The 18,264-nt window shown below is 44.3% G+C and overlaps 1 protein-coding gene across 1 annotated transcript in view; it reads left to right on the plus strand.

Annotated features, from left to right (window-relative positions):
* Positions 1-3,231: 3,231 nt before the first annotated feature.
* The window catches only part of DRC11 (dynein regulatory complex subunit 11), a 285,978-nt gene continuing 270,945 nt past the window's right edge, over positions 3,232-18,264 (plus strand). Inside the window, exons 1-2 of the mRNA XM_089671666.1 lie at positions 3,232-3,363; positions 4,896-4,934. Of these exons, the coding sequence (XP_089527792.1) occupies positions 4,924-4,934 (11 nt within the window). The 5' untranslated portion in view covers positions 3,232-3,363; positions 4,896-4,923. The remainder of the gene's footprint in view (positions 3,364-4,895; positions 4,935-18,264) is intronic.

An 18,264-nucleotide genomic window follows, 5' to 3' on the forward strand; every position in this document is an offset into this window, starting at 1 on the left:
CAATATTTTGTGTGGCCACCATTATTTTCCAGCACTGCCTTAACCCTCTTGGGCATGGAGTTCACCAGAGCTTCACAGGTTGCCACTGGAGTCCTCTTCCACTCCTCCATGACAACATCACGGAGCTGGTGGATGTTAGAGACCTAGCCCTCCTCCAGCTTCCGTTTGAGGATGCCCCACAGATGCTCAATAGGGTTTAGATCTGCAGATATGCTTGGCCAATCCATCACCTTTACCCTCAGCTTCTTTAGCAAGGCAGTGGTCATCTTGTAGGTGTGTTTGGGGTCGCTATCATATTGGAATACTGCCCCGTGGCCCAGTCTCCGAAGGGAGGGGATCATGCTCTGCTTCAGTATGTCACAGTACATTTTGGCATTCATGGTTCCCTCAATGAACTGTAGCTCCCCAGTGATGGCAGCACTAATGCAACCCCAGACCATGACACTCCCACCACCATGCTTGACTGTAGGCAAGACACACTTATCTTTGTACTCCTCACCTGGTTGCCACCACACACGCTTGACACCATCTGAACCAAATAAGTTTATCTTGGTGTCATCAGACCACAGGACATGGTTCCAGTAGTCCATGTCCTTAGTCTGCTTTTCTTCAGCAAACTGTTTGCGGGCTTTCTTGTGCATCATCCTTAGAAGAGGCTTCCTTCTGGGACGACAGCCATGCAGACCAATTTGATGCAGTGTGCGGCGTATGGTCTGAGCACTGATAGGCTGACCCCCACCCCTTCAACCTCTGCAGCAATGATGGCAGCACTCATACGTCTATTTCCCAAAGACAACCTCTGGATATGACGCTGAACACGTGCACTCAACTCCTTTGGTCGACCATGACGAGGCCTGTACTGAATGGAACCTGTCCTGTTAAACCGCTGTATGGTCTTGGCCACCGTGTTGCAGCTCAGTTTCAGGGTCTTGGCAATCTTCTTATAGCCTAGGCCATCTTTATGTAGAGCAACAATTCTTTTTTTCAGATCATCAGAGAGTTCTTTGCCATGAGGTGCCATGTTGAACTTCTAGTGACCAGTATGAGAGAGTGAGAGCGATAACACCAAATTTAACACACCTGCTCCCCATTCACATCTGAGACCTTGTAACACTAACGAGTCACATGACACCGAGGAGGGAAAATGGCTAATTGGGCCCAATTTGGACAATTTCCCTTAGGGGTGCACTCACTTTTGTTGCCAGCGGTCTAGACATTACTGTCTGTGTGTTGAGTTATTTTGAGGGGACAGCAAATTTACCGTTATACAAGCTGTACACTCACTACTTTACTGTAGCAAAGTGTAATTTCTTCAGTGTTGTCACATGAAAAGATAAAATATTTACAAAAATGTGAGGGGTGCACTCTCTTCTGGGAGATACTGTAGGCTTTTATGGAGTCGAGGTTAGGAGCTTTGGCAAAAAAATGCCAAAAGCTCCTAAACTCAAGTTTATCAGCTGCTCGTGTACATGAGCCATAATGCTTTACATTGTAGAGGAGCTGTGGGGTCTTATTGACTCCATCTCTCTCCATAAAGAGGACCTGTCACTGCTTATTTCTCTCACAAGGGACGCATGCATTCCTTGTGATAGGAATAAGTGATTAAAAAAAAATGTAAAGGGATGGTGTAAAAAAAAAAAAAACCTTTAAAAAAAGGTACTCGTGCGTGGTGGTGACAGCATACGTAGGCCACACCCACATTTGTAAACGGTGTTCAAGCCACACATGTGAGGTATCACCACAAATGTCAGAGCAAGAACAATAATTCTAGCACTAGACCTCCTCTGTAACTTTACACTGGTAACCTGTAGACATTTTTAAAGAGTCACCCATGGAGATTTTTAAGTACTGTAGTTTGGTGCCATTACACGAGCGTGCACAATTTTAAAGCATGACATGTTGGGTATCTATTTATTTAGCGTAACATCATCTTTCATATTTTATAAAACAATTGGGGTATATATTGTGTTTTTGTAATCATTAAACTGTATTTGTTTCCAAAAAAAAGCGTTTGAAAAATATATTAATTAAAAACTGTCCATTTCGGTTTTGGTTTTCAACCAAGTGCATCCTGAAGTTTTGGTTTTGGTTTCGGCACCAGAATTTTCATTTTGGTGCACCACTACTAAATGCCTACTGCACAAGTAGCCTGAATGCAGCATTATATGTGTTTTCTTCACAGGGTCTTGCTGCCATTAAGATTCTGTGTATTTTCTTGCGTCAAAATAAAATTCTGTGTCTGGGGTGAATGCAGGAGGATAATGTAAATGATCCACACTCTATCCAAAATGACCATGTGCCATGGTTTAGAAAATGGAATCCTTCCTGTACACCAAAAATCAGCTGTTCTAACTGGAATGCTGTGCTAGGCCTCATACACAAACATTGTTCTGAGCTCCCCCAACACCTGTACACATACCTTCCAACTTTTTGAGATGGGGATGAGGGACACCTATTAGCAAATGTATGTAGGGATAGGACACCCCCATGCCATGCCCACTTAGTGCCTGGTCACACCGGTAAGATCTGCGAATTGAAATCGCATCTAATGAATGTGAATGTAGCTTAACATTTGCAATTTGCTGCAGCATGATTTCTAAAGTAGTTGTTACGTTACTTTTTCTGCAGTTTTGTTGCGATTTCACATACATATAATGGAAACCGCACTCAAATTGCAAGAAATCCTTGAAAATCTTCACAAATAGCAATAAAGTCTTTAGAAATGGCACCTGAAATCGCACACAAATCGCAGCATTATGCAAAAAACAGATTTGTTAAACCCACAAGTGCTTTTTTTTAACCACTATTATTCCTATTGACTTCTGAAGTTTAGAAATGCAACAATTTAGAAACTAAATGAAATGTTTAGCGATGGGAAACACTTTTTGAAAGATAAATAGTGTATTTTATGTACAACTATATAGATCAGAGCAAAAAGAGGGACAAATGAGCGACAGAGGGACTTTGCACCGAAGCAGGGACAGTCCCTTGAAATCAGTGACAGTTGGGAGGTATGAGTACATAACAGTCACCCCGCCTGAACTAAACAATGTAATTAGTAATTCATACAGAATGCTGAGACTTATACTTCCACAGCAGTAAATGCAGACATACAGTGCTGGGGTGGGGTGGGTCCCCTCCAGCCGCCGTTGCAGACCGAACGCCATAGGTCGTGCTGTAGCCAGCAGGCAACCCCCATGGCAGAGCAGCGCATGCGCGGTATCATTCATCTGCACGCTCTACAAAAGGTAAACAAACCGTATCCAAGGGGCGTGGCCGGCAACAGACTCAGACCTCACTGTATCTACTGCGTGACGCCTTATCTGTCATCACCTCGGAGCCCCCAGCTATCCTCCTGTGCGGGTATAATACATCTCACCCCATCATCACACCACAGCAGCATCACATGCCCCACGCCATCACACATATTCTGCAGAGCATCCCATACCTACCACATGATCTCCTGTGCAGAGCATTTCATACATCCCTACATGATGGCACCGTCTGCAGAGCATTGCATACTCCACATGATCACACATCTGCTGTACAGAACATTGCATACCCCTTACATTATGGCACATCACCTGTGCAGAGCATTGCATGCCTGCCACACAATCACACGTGTCCTGAGCAGAGCATCGCATACCCCCTACCTGATTACACATCTCCTGTGCAGAGCAGCGCATACCTGCCATATGATCACACATCCGTGCAGAGCATTGCATACCTGCCACATGATCACACATCTCCTGTGCAAAGCACACATATCTGCCACATGATCACACATCTCCTGTGCAAAGCACACATATCTGCCACATGATCACACATCTGTGCAGAGCATTGCATACCTGCCACATGATCACACATTTGTGCAGAGCATCGCATATGCCCCACGATCACACATTTGTGCAGAGCATCGCATACGCCCCACGTGATTACACATCTGTGCAGAGCATCGCATACCTGCCACATGATCGCACTTTTGTGCAGAGCATCGCATACCTGCCACATGATCACACATCTGTGCAGAGCATCACAAACCTGCCATATGATCACACATCTCCTTTGCAGAGCATCGCATATGCCCCACATGATTACACATCTGTGCAGAGCATCGCATAGCTGCCACATGATCACACATCTGTGCAGAGCATGGTATACCTGCCACATGATCACACATCTGTACAGAGCATCACATACCTGCCACATGATCACACATCTGTACAGAGCATCACATACCTGCCACATGATCACACATCTCCTTTGCAGAGCATCGCATACGCCCCACATGATTACACATCTGTGCAGAGCATTGCATACCTGCCACGTGATCACACATCTTCTTCAAAGCATTGCATACCCCACATGATTACACATCTTCTTCAGAGCATTGCATACCCCACATTATCATGCATCTCCTGTGCAGAGCATCACATACCCCCCACAGAATCATACATCCACTGTGCAGAGCATCGCATACCCACAAACGATCAAACCCTATGGATAAAATATCTGTTAATGTACAACCCAATGATTGTACAATGTAATCACCGATTCACCATAACAACTCTTTCATATGTCACTCTAAGGTATAATGCTAATAATCTGTGATCTCTGATCAGGGTAATACAGACAGACACAGATCAGGACAGGGAACACCTTCACAGTGTCGTGCTGCAAGGAGCAGTGTGTGTCACCTATAGCTATGCAATGTCCTGTGTGTCTGGCAGGGCTGATGACTACTTCCTTAGTTACCAAACAAACAGCGGAATCCTAGACATGTCACAACCTCATCCAGAGCTCCTACAATGAGGGACTGATGTCATGTTCTCGGGGAATAGGGGAACCTCGCACCTCATTCTATTTTACTGATTTTGAATATTTTTTAAACCCAGGGAACAGACGACGTTTATTGCGGTGGTCATGTCTCACACGTAAGTACAGCCATTGCCTGTTCCCTTTTGTCTGTTTCTGTAGTAGACTCTTTGGAAAGCCCCTGATTTATATAGAAGAAGGATTTCTTCATAACTTCCAGGCTTACAAGTGACCGTAAAAGCTTTCTCAATTTTACCTAACCTCAAAGCATCACAGACTTCTACAAAACGACACATTTCACAGGAAAGCCCAATTCTTGTCATATGATGAGCGCTATGTCAGCTTATTTTTTGTGTACCCAACCCCCTTTTCATCCAGGTTATAAAATCATCATAATCATATAAAATCATAAACAGTTCAGAGTTTGATTGGATGTTCTAAATGACCATTCATGCAGTCCCATCATTTTTGATGACAAAAGTTTTTCAGAAAAAGTAAACAATCAAAAGTGAAAAAGGACATGTACTGGACTGCCTGTACCTGTCCCTGAAAAAGGAAGCACAGGCAGTCCCCAAGTTACAAACATCCGACTTACGACATATGACTCTTACTAAGGGCCAGTTCACACTACATGCGTTTCAGTTGCTTTTTTTCTGCATCCAAAACGCACTGAAAGTAGGTTATATGGTGTCAATGCCATAGTTCACATCAGTGCTTGCAGTTCCAGTGCGTTCTGGTTGCAGAAAAAAAAGAACATGCTGCATTTTTTTTGCACAGAACTGTACTAGAATGTGGTAAAACGCATCAAAAATGCATCAAAAATGCACTGAAACGCACACGTCCTTATTTAAATTGAAGAAAAAGAGTGGGGGAAAAATGAACTGGAATGCATAAAAAAATGCACTGGAAAGCATCAAAAACGCATTAAAAAACGCGCCTGTGGGAATGCATCCGGAATGCATCTGGACTGATTTCTATAGTGTGAAATGGTCCTTAAAGAATAAGTTCACCTTTGGGAACGTGTTACATGTTCCATCTGTTTTTAGTTAGGAACGTGTTACATGTTCCCATAGCTGCCGCCGTCGCCGACTGCCCCCCCCTCCCTCTGACAGATAGTACGGGGAGACTTCTCCCCATACTATCTCTCAAATTTGAAACAGACTTCCGTGAATGAATGAACTGCATGCCCCCAAAGCCTTAGCGGCTGTGGGTTTGTAGTTTTCAATGAACTACCATGGCGCTTAGGAGCACCATGGTAGTTCGCTGAATCTTCCTTTCACAATATCTGCTTGTTTGTACTTCCTATACAGCAAGCAGATATTCTGACAGGTCTGCAGGAGACCTGCATGGCATCAGCAGTCTACTGATCTGTGGTGCAATGCTTTCCAGTCTCCTGTAGACAAAAATAATAAATGCACATTTTGTAACCTGCAAAACAATGTGCATTTATTATTTTTGTCTAAAAGGTGAACTTATCCTTTAAGAACTGAGGCAGTGTGACGTCACGCTGGTCCTAGAAATCGCCCGGCAGCCATCTTGCTGATCACCGCATGCTGCCACCTACTGTCTGGAGGACCTGTCAGAAATTCCACATCACTGCATAGCCAGATAACCCTTCCCTCTGCTATCCAAAACTTAAAAATAATTTTTGGGCTGGGGATACAGTTAAAAAAATTTACCTGTTCCAATTTACATAAAAGTAAAATTAAGAACATACCTAAAGGTTCTATCTTGTTCGTAACCTGGGGACTGCATGTAGTCGATTAGGACTGTACACATACAGGGAGCAAAGCATCATGGCCATAGCAAAAATTGCACCCCTTCTCACATTTGGTGCGCAGTACTGCCACTGAACACAACATATTCAAGCAATATAATGCATGCGGATGTAGTGCTGTGGTGTGGCCCTTTGAGGGCTAAAATACCTGGCGAGGAGGCAACATATCACCTCCAGTCACTCTAAAAAGCAATTCACTGCAGATTGCTTTTAGGAGGGGTGGCAAGGGTTGCCACACATGAGAACAAGCCCTTAGCCTTCTGCTGTGATCCATTCCCTGGAGTATACTCTGACATCAGGTAAGTTTATTCCACTTTTACCACCCCCTGACTGCCCACCTAAAGCTTCCAGTACATTATCCAGAGGAGGCCGTTCACATGCCGCGGCCACGATGCTTTGCTTGGCTTGTGGTTGTGGCACATTAGTCCCATTGTTGCCCATTTGACAGATAAAGAAATCAAACAAAAGCATTCAGAGGGCAGCAGGATCTTAGCTGCTTAGCTGTACTCTGAAAAGTGCTTTTCAGAGAACAGGCTAATGTGAACCTAGCCATAACCTGCCCATAAATGGTTCATTTATTTATTGTTCTGTATGCTAGAGAAACAGATTCCTTCATCTACCTGAGCGAGGAGGATGGAGGAATTCCCCATCTGGACACTGTATTCTAATAGTGGGAATCTTCATTGTCAGAATACACTGGTCAGTGACTGCAGCCACTGATCTACAAACGATTTCCAGCTTGTCTGTTCAGCTGAAGTCGATCGTTAGATCATTCTTTCAAACACAGATGGCCTCACTTGGATCAAAATTCGGCTGATCTCTGCTGAACTAGGATTTTGAGCTGTCTATGTCCAGCTTTAGAGAAAATTTCCTTTACTTTTCTGTGTTTACAAACAGGAAGTAAAAAAAATCCCCAATGGGACACAGACAGCAAAAAAAAAACAAAAAAAAAAAGCTTGACAATGGTTTTAAACTTTCCCAACTATATTTAAAAATAAAAAAAATTTTTTTAGGTATACTTTTTAAGCCTTTTTAACATGAGTGTTCCGATTGGGTCTGTCTGTCCGTTTTTCAGGTAGTCCCGATCAGACTCTCCATTCTGCTCTATGGAGCAGCGAATGTAAATGAACTTGTGAAATAACCTGCGCCAAAGAAATACAACACAATCAAAGAATGCTGCTGCTCAAAAGATGAAAAAACATCAAAAGACAAACAAAAATAAAGGCAGCGCAAATCAATTTTAAAAAAAGAAAATTAAAATAGGTCCCAAATAAAAGTCTCGTGTTTCAAAAAAACTTATTACAAAAATTGTGATTTCCCAACGTGCTCACATCATCTGTAGTGGTTCAAATATTCCCCCACACTCACCCAGTCAGGTGATTTCCCAGGTTGGTGATAGCTTTAGGGCTCGTTCACACTTGGTTGTTTTACCAACGCTTGCCAAATGCCCCTATATCGTTTGGCAAGCGTTGGTCCGGCGTTTGCAGAGCGTTTTTTAACGCTCGGCAAACGCTCCGCAAATGCCGCATGTGCAGTTTAGTGGTGGTTGCTAGGCGTTTGCCGAGCGTTAAAAACGCCCCACAAACGCCTATAATGCAGTTTGGTGTTACCGCTCCGCAAACGCCCTGCAACCACGTCGCAACCGCACCACAAATGCCGGCTGGGCGTTTGCGGAGCGGCACCATAGACTAGAATAGGAGGCTTCAACGCCTCCTGACTCGACCAGAGGCGTCCGTTTTGCCACGATCCGACGCGACGCAACGCAAACGCTCCCGTTAGAACAGCACCATGTGCTGTAATGTGCAGAATTGGCAGAGGCGTTTGGGAAGCGGTAAAAACGCTTCCCAAACGCCTCTCTGCTGCCTGCACACAACGCTAGTGTGAACTAGCCTTAGGAATCAGAAACACTCTTTGGAGGTGAGATGAGATCTCCACAGTTATTTCACACGGAGCGAATCTCCAATATCTTCAATATCTTTCTGAACAATCCCTCTCAAGTGGATGAAGATAAGAGAACAATCCACTCGAGAGGGATTGTTAAGAAAGATATTGAAGATATTGGAGATTCGCTCCGTGTTATATAACTGTGGAGATCTCATCTCACCTCCGAAGTGTGTTTCTGATTCCTAAAGCTATCACCAACCTGGGAAATCACCTGATTGGGTGAGTGTGGGGGAATATTTGAACCACTACAGATGATGTGAGCATGTTGGGAATCACAATTTTTGTAACAAGTTTTTTTGGAAACACAAGACTTTTGTTTGGCACTTATTTGGACCTTCTTTCTTTTTTATAAAATTGGTTTGCGCTGCCTTTATTTATGTTTGTAAATGAACTTGTGTCTGTTTATACCCTCCTACCTCCAATCTGATCCGCCAAAACAAAAGGAAGGAGATCCGTTCCCCTCTGTCTGGGCAGATCGGATCGTAGGGCAATTGGGTGTAAATGGACAGCCAGGCTGCCCACAGAGCAGATCGGGCTGTGTCGTGTCTACTCTGCATAAGCGCAACAGATGGACCTGTCATCCGCCTGCTCAATGGGAGATCAACAAACAGATCCCCTGCAGAGCAAGTGGAGTCTGCCTCCTGTGAAAAGGGCCTTAATGTCATTGATTCTGGAGGGTGTGATCCTTTCATTGAAGGGATTGTTTTATTGTACAGTCTTATTGTTATATGTATGGCTAATGTAGATATAAGAGGATGATCAGTGGGGTGATCTCTTCGCCATTGAGGCATATTGACTGTAGAGGCTGCAGAGAGTTTCACAATTGTATAAAGCTGGTTTTGCCAACCTTAGAAGTTTATGTTAAGGGAGGAGCAAGGAACAGAGGTTAAGAGGCTGTTTTCAGCTTATCAGAAGGGAACATGCATGGGATCATTGCTTGATCTAGCAGTTCCACCCATCTAATGTTAGTAAACAGTTAGTTTAAAAAAATGACAGATGTAGGGTTTTCCTTTAGCTTTATGTTCCTATAAGATTATACAGTATGTGCATTTAAAGGCTAAATGCACTTTATTTCAGGTACTTATATAGCACTGTCAATTTACGCAGCGTTTACATATATATTGTACATTCACATCAGTCCCTAACCCTCAAGGGGTGTACAATCTAAGGTCCCTAACTTACATTCATACATACACATACTAGGGCCAATTTAGACAGGATCCAATTAACCTACCAGCATGTCTTTGGAGTTTGGGAGGAAACCCATACAGGCACAGGGAGAACATGCAAACTCCAGGCAGGTGGTGCCGTGGTTGGGATTCGAACCAACGACCCTAGTACTGCCAGGCAGAAGTGCTAACCATTTAGCCACTGTGCTGCCCTGACCTTTCATACCATGTTTCATGTTACATCCATATTTAGGATGCAACATAAAAAATGGTACAATTCCACAGTCCCCATTGTGATGCTTAAAGCGGAGCTCCACCCAAAAAGGGAAGTTCCGCTTTAAGCTCTTTGTCCCCCCACTCCCCATTAAGCATTGGCACCTTTGGGGAGTGTGCGGGGGTGGGTACCCGAATTTGACAGGTACCCACTCCCACTTCCGCTGCGATCGCCTAGGCCAGTGGTGGGCAACCTTTTTTTTCAACTGAGCCAAATCTCGCCAAAACCACGATTGAAATTTATTTTGAGAGCCACATTTTTAAAACTGAAAATACATCTCCCATAGTAATTCATCCCCCATAGTAATTCACCCCCCCTATAGTAATTCATCCCCCATAGTAATTCATCCCCCATATAGTAATTCATCCCCCATAGTAATTCATCCCCCATATAGTAATTCATCCCCCATAGTAATTCATCCCCCATAGTAATTCATCCCCCATATAGTAATTCATCCCCCATAGTAATTCATCCCCCATAGTAATTCATCCCCCATATAGCAATTCATCCCCCATAGCAATTCATCCCCCATAGCAATTCATCCCCCATATAGTAATTCATCCCCCATATAGTAATTCATCCCCCATATAGTAATTCATCCCACATAGTAATTCATCCCCCATATAGTAATTCATCCCCCATATAGTAATTCATCCCCCATAGTAATTCATCCCCCATATAGTAATTCCCCATATAGTAATTCATCCCCCATAGTAATTCATCCCCCCTATAGTAATTCATCCCCCATATAGTAATTCATTCCCCATATTAATTCATCCCCCATATAGTAATTCATCCCCCATATAGTAATTCATCCCCCATATAGTAATTCATTCCCCATATTAATTCATCCCCCATATAGTAATTCATCCCCCATAGTAATTCATCCCCCCTATAGTAATTCATTCCCCATATTAATTCATCCCCCATAGTAATTCATCCCCCATATAGTAATTCATCCCCCCTATAGTAATTCATCCCTCATATAGTAATTCATCCCCCATATAGTAATTCATCCCCCATAGTAATTCATCCCCCCTATAGTAATTCATTCCCCATATTAATTCATCCCCCATATAGTAATTCATCCCCCATATAGTAATTCATCCCCCATATAGTAATTCATTCCCCATATTAATTCATCCCCCATATAGTAATTCATCCCCCATATAGTAATTCATCCCCCATAGTAATTCATCCCCCCTATAGTAATTCATTCCCCATATTAATTCATCCCCCATAGTAATTCATCCCCCATATAGTAATTCATCCCCCCTATAGTAATTCATCCCTCATATAGTAATTCATCCCCCATATAGTAATTTATCCCCCATATAGTAATTCATCCCCCATATAGTAATTCATCGCCCATATAGTAATTCATCGCCCATATAGTAATTCATCCCCCATAGTAATTCATCCCCCATAGTAATTCATCCCCCATATAGTAATTCATCCCCCATATAGTAATTCATCCCCCATAGTAATTCATCCCCCATATAGTAATTAATCCCCCATAGAAATTCATCCCCCATAGTAATTCATCTCCCATAGTAATTCATCCCCCATATAGTAAGTCTCCCATATAATAATTCATCCCCCATATAGTAAGTCCCCCGTGTCAATTCACTTACCTTTGCTCCGCGCGTTCCTCTCGCCGTGTTCCCGCGCCGTTCTGGTCTTCAGGGCGGACTGTGAGAGGAGAGGAGTTCGTCACACTGCCCCGCCTACATCCTGGCTGCCCCGCCTACATCCTGACAGCTGCAGAGTCCTGACTTTTGGAGCGGCCGCCCGAGAGGAGGGAGGGGAGCGGCCGCCCGAGAGGAGGGAGGGGGCGGCCGCCCAAGAGGAGGGAGGGGAGCGGGTGCCCGGCACACAGAAGAGCCACATTTAAGTTTGTAAAGAGCTGCATGTGGCTCGCGAGCCGTGGCTTGCCGACCACTGGCCTAGGCAATCGGAAGCGGAAGTTGTCCTCCCTCCCCATAGTCTTCTGGGATACGTGACAGGTCCCAGAAGACTACGGCCATTCACAAACCGCAGCGCTTCTCGCGCATGCGCAGTGTGCACCGCAAGCTGCCCACATGGCCGGTGAAACCAGCGGTGGTGAAGACACTGTTGGACCGAGGGACAGGTAAGTGGCTGTGTTTTAAAAGTCAGCAGCTACAGTTTTTGTAGCTGCTGACTTTTATTTTTTTTTTTCAGGTGGAACTCCGCTTTAAGGATGTGTAACCAGGTGCTGGACTACAGAAACATGGAGGAGACATTTCCCTCTTTACAATCAGTTTACTTTCACTTTCTACAGAGATACTGACGTTATGCAGCACCATTCTCCTTTGGCCAATAGGGGGAGAACTATAGCCATGCCACCCCATAGACTATGCAGAGTGCTGAAAATCCTCTTTAGACTACAAATCCCATAGACACTGTGCAGTAGGAAGGGTGGAGAGAGAATTTTTAATTAAACTACCCAGGGAAAGTTCTTTTTCTTGGCGCAGAGAAAGTAGAGAGTATTCACTTGCTGTTAGGGATGTGAACCTGAGTCTAGGTGTAAGGACACGCAGGGCCGCACAGCACCGCTTACATCACAACCCCTGCACCGAAAAGTGTTGATTAATACTTTATTGAATTCCCCTGTCAGTGTTATAATGTGGTAGTGTGAATCCTGGTTATCAGCTCCATGCACTGAATGCTGAATTAAACTGTTTTGGTCAGGGTGGGAGCAGTATACTCATCTAGGTCACAACATGGGGCTGCAAGGCATCTTTTTATCAATAAGAGGTATCATGGAAATGCCCTAAAAAACAAAAAAACCTAACATAGATTTATTCTTGCATTAGTACAGTTACAGTTCAGCTCCTAGAGGCCATGGGCAGTGGTTGGTAGGTAAACCTGCTGCAGTGCTTCTTGATCTGTGTGGTTACCAGGGCCGTGGATAAGGAGGTACCACCAGTCCTCCTGTATGGGGCCCAGGCCAGCAGGGGGATCCAGATAGCCGGGTGAGTCGGATGCGGGCAGGGAGGGTGATCAGCACGGCGGGGGGGCAATGACTAACCACTCCTCTGAATGGCTCTTTCTGCCACATCTAAAAGCTGGTTTCTTCTCCTCTCCTCTCCCTCCTCCTGGCTGTCAGCTGTTGCAGAGAGTGGGATCGTTTCCAGTAATTTCTCCCCCACCACACCCATCACCCTCCCTGTGGACCATACGTTTCCCCCTGCTGCCCAGGCCCCCCTGTGTGCGCCCACCCTTGCAGTGCTACCAGCTTCTCCCCCTCTCCTTCCCACCAGCAGCTGCAAGCACACAATAGGATCCTTCAGGATGAAAAGTGGGGGAAGGGTCCAGTAAACATATCACATTTGTAAGCCCTTTATTTCCCGAATGAACACAGTGAGTGATCGGCAGCAATCACTTACTGTGTTCATTCATTTTCTTATCCCTCCTTTTCTTTTTTTTTGTTCCAAAAATATTTTATTGATATAAGAATAGACAAGTTAGCATAGAGAGCATATACAGCTATAAAGCACAATCAGAACAGAGACATGACATGTTGCCTCCTGTTTCGCAGACGTATTGTAAACTGTAATACAAAGCAATGTGGGATAGAACGATACAGCAGTCGTACAATGCAAACCATTGGATACGTAGAGGAAAGTAGGTACAACAATGTAGGTGTATGTCGTCACGTCTTGAGTATCAGCACTTCTTAATGATGAGGTGGTATGAAGATTAGAGCATGGAAGGCATTAGATGTTGTGAAAGTCATGGTTTACGTGTTTATAGTTTAAGTGTATTATATAGTTAAAGTTAGTCATATCTGTGTGAAGGTGAATGCTCTATTTGGTTGGTGAAGAATGACTGATAAGGTGCTGTGACAGGTGTGAAAAAAGAAAGAGGTCTGAAAGAAGAACAGTAAAAAAAAAGAGATGCAGGATGAGATGGTAGATGGGATATGGGGGAAGGAAGGAAAAAAAACCCCAAAATTTAATATGGGGGGGGAGTAATGGGTTGAGTGACAGTAGCGTATATAGGTATTAAAAAGTTAAAATGGATCACCTCCCCAATTATTAGCCGCGCCAGAACGGTAATATTAAAGCTTAGAATGTGGTACGTGCAAGATCGGACAGTGGGGTAACACGTGGATCAGAAACTCCGTAAGGTATATCATGATATAACTCCACAACCCATCCTTACGTGTGATAAAAGTGTCCTTGGTGAACCGGGTATTCCCCGATACAGCATTGTATTAGGACATTTAGTCCGGGGATGTACATTGCTTTGCAGCATTCACCATGTGCATAGCGAGTGACTTGCGGTATGTCCGAAATGGAAGTGTGGTATGGTGAAGCAAAAATTGTGCGGGAGAAAGGTCTAGGGCATACGTAGTAACTTGTGTGATTGAAGATTGAACTTTCCCCCAGAAGGGTTCTAACAATAGGCATTCCCACCAAATGTGCAGGAGTGTACCCGTAGTTTGATGGCATCTCCAACACAAATCAGAAATGTTGGAGTCAAAACGATGAAGTAAGGATGGAACCCTAAACCATCTAGAGTAAATTTGAAAGTTATTTTATTGTGTGGATACACATATAGACCCTCTGTGTAAGTGTTCATATATGTGGTCCCAGTCTTCAGGTGACAGTTGGATTTGTAGGTCAGCACTCCAGGCCTTGCAAGCTTTCCTAGTTGAGAGGTCACTGGTGTGTTCGAGACATGTATAAAGCAGGGATATAACATGTCTCTGGGGAGAGTCTGTTGAACAAAGTTTCTCAAAGGGGGTAAGATGTCTAGTATATTCTTTTAGATGGGGTGAGCTGTGGATAAAGTGGTGGAGTTGTCTATACATCCACGGCGTTAAGGTCCGGGTAGGCCATTTATTCATAAGGAGGTCTCTGGATAAGAGCAAGCCGTCTTTGAAGAGGTGATGTAGACTCACACCGTCTGTGAGGCCAGATCCCGCAAGAAAGGCATACGACATACCAGGGGGGAAGTTTGGGTTCAATTTGATAGGAGTGAGTGGGCCGGGGGTGGATGAGAATGCTGTATGCCTACTGATCTGTTGGCAACAGGACAAAGTAGGGCCTATGAGAATGCGTTCCTTGAATTGAGATGGAATGTGAGAATTTAGCAGCCAAGGGGAGGTGGTGAGCGGGGTCTCCGAAAAAGCAGCTTCCAATTCAACCCAGTCCTTGCGAGCATGGTTCGTGGACCAGTCAACTATTCCTGCCATTTGACAAGCTTTGTAATAGCGGGAGCATATACCTGTCAGGAATGGACTGGCCAGCAATGGTGGGACTCACCTGCCTTTTGATCTGCAGTACCAGGGCTGGCCAGCGGATGCTCCCAGCAATCAGAGACTCAACTTTGCAGCCAGCTAACACCTGGAACTGATTATGCTGGGGTATTTAAGGGATGGCCAGACCCACAGACTCTGCCTTGGTGTTGTGTTTGTCCTGGGCCCTGTATCCTGTTTCTGTCCTGCATCCTGTTTCTGAACCGCTGCTGACTTCTCCTGCTCTGATCCCGGCTCGCTCCTGACCATCCCTCTGCCTGACCCTCTGTACCACGCTGCTTGCTACCTGTTCTGATCCCTGGCTTGTGACCCTGACCATCCCTCTGCCTGACCCTCTGTACTACGCTGCTTGCTACCTGCTGAACCTGGCCTGTGACCCCGACCAATCTCCGCTTGCTCCCCCTGTACCTACCTGCCCTATTGATATTGACCCGGCCTGCCTGACGACGCTTGCTTGTATGTACTGTTATCTGTGGGTGGTTGGTTTGGTTTGGTTGCACTGTATTATGTTTTAGTATTGCACTGCGTTTATGTTTGTATTGTTAGTGTTAATAAATTATATTGTTTATAACATATCTGAGGTCTGCGTTTCCCTGCGTCAGCCACACACCTCTGGTCTCACCTGGGAGCCCTGACAATACCACCACATGTTTTGGGCATGGTTAGCTGATCAAAACCAATTCTAGGGCGTTTATTACTCCATAGAAACGAGGTACATAATGTTTTGTGGGACTTGAAGAAGGAGTGGGGCAATTTGATTGGAATGGTTTGTAGTAGGTACAAAAGTCTTGGGAGCACATTCATCTTAATGATAGCTGCTCTGCTAAACCAAGAGAAAAACGGTTTATCCCATGTTTGCAGATCTTTGGTAATGTTACGCAAGATGGGTAGAAAGTTTTTGGTGTAGAGTTCTCTGAGATGGGTTGGCAGTTGGATTCCTAAATAGGTGATGTCTTCTGATTGCCACGTGAAAGGAAAATTAGATTTCGCTTGTCGAATCACATCCTGAGATAGGGAAATATTGAGTGCTTGGGATTTAGTGAAGTTTATTTTAAAATTGGCCAGATACTGAAACAGGTTGAAATCTTGTAGTAGGTTAGGTAGTGTAATGTGTGGATGTGTCAAGAAGAGTAGGATGTCATCAGCGAAGGCTGCTATTCTGTGAGTTTTGCCATTTATAGAAATCCCTTGAATATTGTCATTCCGTTTAATGCAATTCAAGAAGGGTTCCAATGTAAGAATAGATAGGAGGGGGGATAATGGGCAACCCTGTCTGGTCCCATTACTTATGGAGAAGGCCTCTGACAGAAGGCCATTGACTTTCACTTTAGCAGTCGGGGCGGTGTATAGCGACATGATAAAGTTCAGAAGACGGGGAGGGAGCCCAAGGCCAACCAGAACTGCTTCCATATAGTCCCATGCCAACCTGTCAAAGGCCTTTTCAGCATCTAAAGAAAGGAAAAAGCCAGATTGTTTCTTCTGTGTTAACCAATTGTGTATGTTGATTGCCCTGATCGTATTGTGTTTCGCCTCTCTACCGGGGACGAACCCCACCTGGTCAGTTGAGATAATAGGATCTATGATTGCGATTGCGATCTAAGCGATTGGCCAGTATCTTGGCGAAAATCTTTAGATCGACATTCAATAGGGATATCGGGCGATAGTTTACTGGCAATGTCTGGTCTTTATTTTCTTTAGGAATTAGTGTGATATGGGCTTCGGAGAGATAGCGCATGGATTGTCCTGGGGTATCTAGTAAGTTGAAAGCTTTTAGGAATGGGTGTGCTAGGACGTCAATGAAAGATTTGTAGTATGTAGTAGTAAGACCATCAGGCTTTTGCCTGGTTTTAATTGTGCAATGGCCTGTTGCAATTCTTCCAGCGTCAAAACACCATCTAATTCTTTGGCTTGTGACTGGGAGATGGGTTTAGGGAGGAATTGAGCAAGACTGGATGATGACCTTACGTGATCTAGTGTCCCCTGATGGTTTGGGTGATAATGGTAGGTTCTGTGTTTATTCATAACTGAAGCATAGTAAACTTTGTTTTCTTTGGGGGCCCTGTCAGGTTGGCTGTATGGGGCCCCATGGTTTCTAACAGCAGTCCTGGTGGTCACCATTAACTTTATATATAAGTAGATGCAAAGTAATACAGTGGTACCTCAGTTTACGAATTTAATGCGTTCTCTATGACGTTTTGCTTTGCGAAAAATTGGTAAACCGAAACGCGGCTTCCCATAGCAATGCATTGGAAAACACCTCCACACTTGATGCCACGTGCTACCCACAGACTCCAGCATGCATGGGGGCAGCGCTATAAACCTCCCAGGCACAATGCATCCTGGGCAAACTTGCTTCGTATTGCGAAAAAAAAATTCGTAAACCGAGGCATTATTTTCAATGGATTATCATTACATTAACTGAGGCGTTCGTAAAACGAGGTACCACTGTGCTTCATCCAGTCCATTACAAATGTATGAGGGTATATTCATGATTACAGCAGCAATTCCAGTCACTAGACCAGGCCGTAAGAATCAAATAAAATCCTTCACTCTATACAGTATATAAACATCTTGCGTCAAAAGGAAAAGGAAGACCATGAAACTTAATTCTAATCAGTACACCAGGCCGATGCTTCATTGGTGCAATGAGAGGGAAAGAAAGGATTATTTTTCCATTAGTACGGTCACAGTTCAGCTCCTGGAGACCATGGACCCTGTAGAGGATGGTAGGTACCCCTGCTGCAACGCTTCTTGTTCTGTGTGGCCACCATTGGTTTTATACCTAAGCAGATGCAAAGTAATATTTCATCCAGTCCATTAGAAATGTATGAGTGTATGTTCATGATTACAGCAGCAATTCCGGTCATTAGACCAAGCTGGAAGTGCCAAATAATATCCTTCACTTTACATATGAATATCTTGCATCAAAAGGAAAACGTCAGCTTACCAGGTTAGTTCCATTCATGATGGGAAAGGAAATAGCATGTCATTTATCACT

This window comes from Staurois parvus, unplaced genomic scaffold (genome assembly GCF_062004578.1).
Source record: "Staurois parvus isolate SC_StPar_1 unplaced genomic scaffold, SC_StPar_1.0 ptg000113l, whole genome shotgun sequence".
In the NCBI taxonomy this organism is placed as follows: Eukaryota; Metazoa; Chordata; class Amphibia; order Anura; family Ranidae; genus Staurois; species Staurois parvus.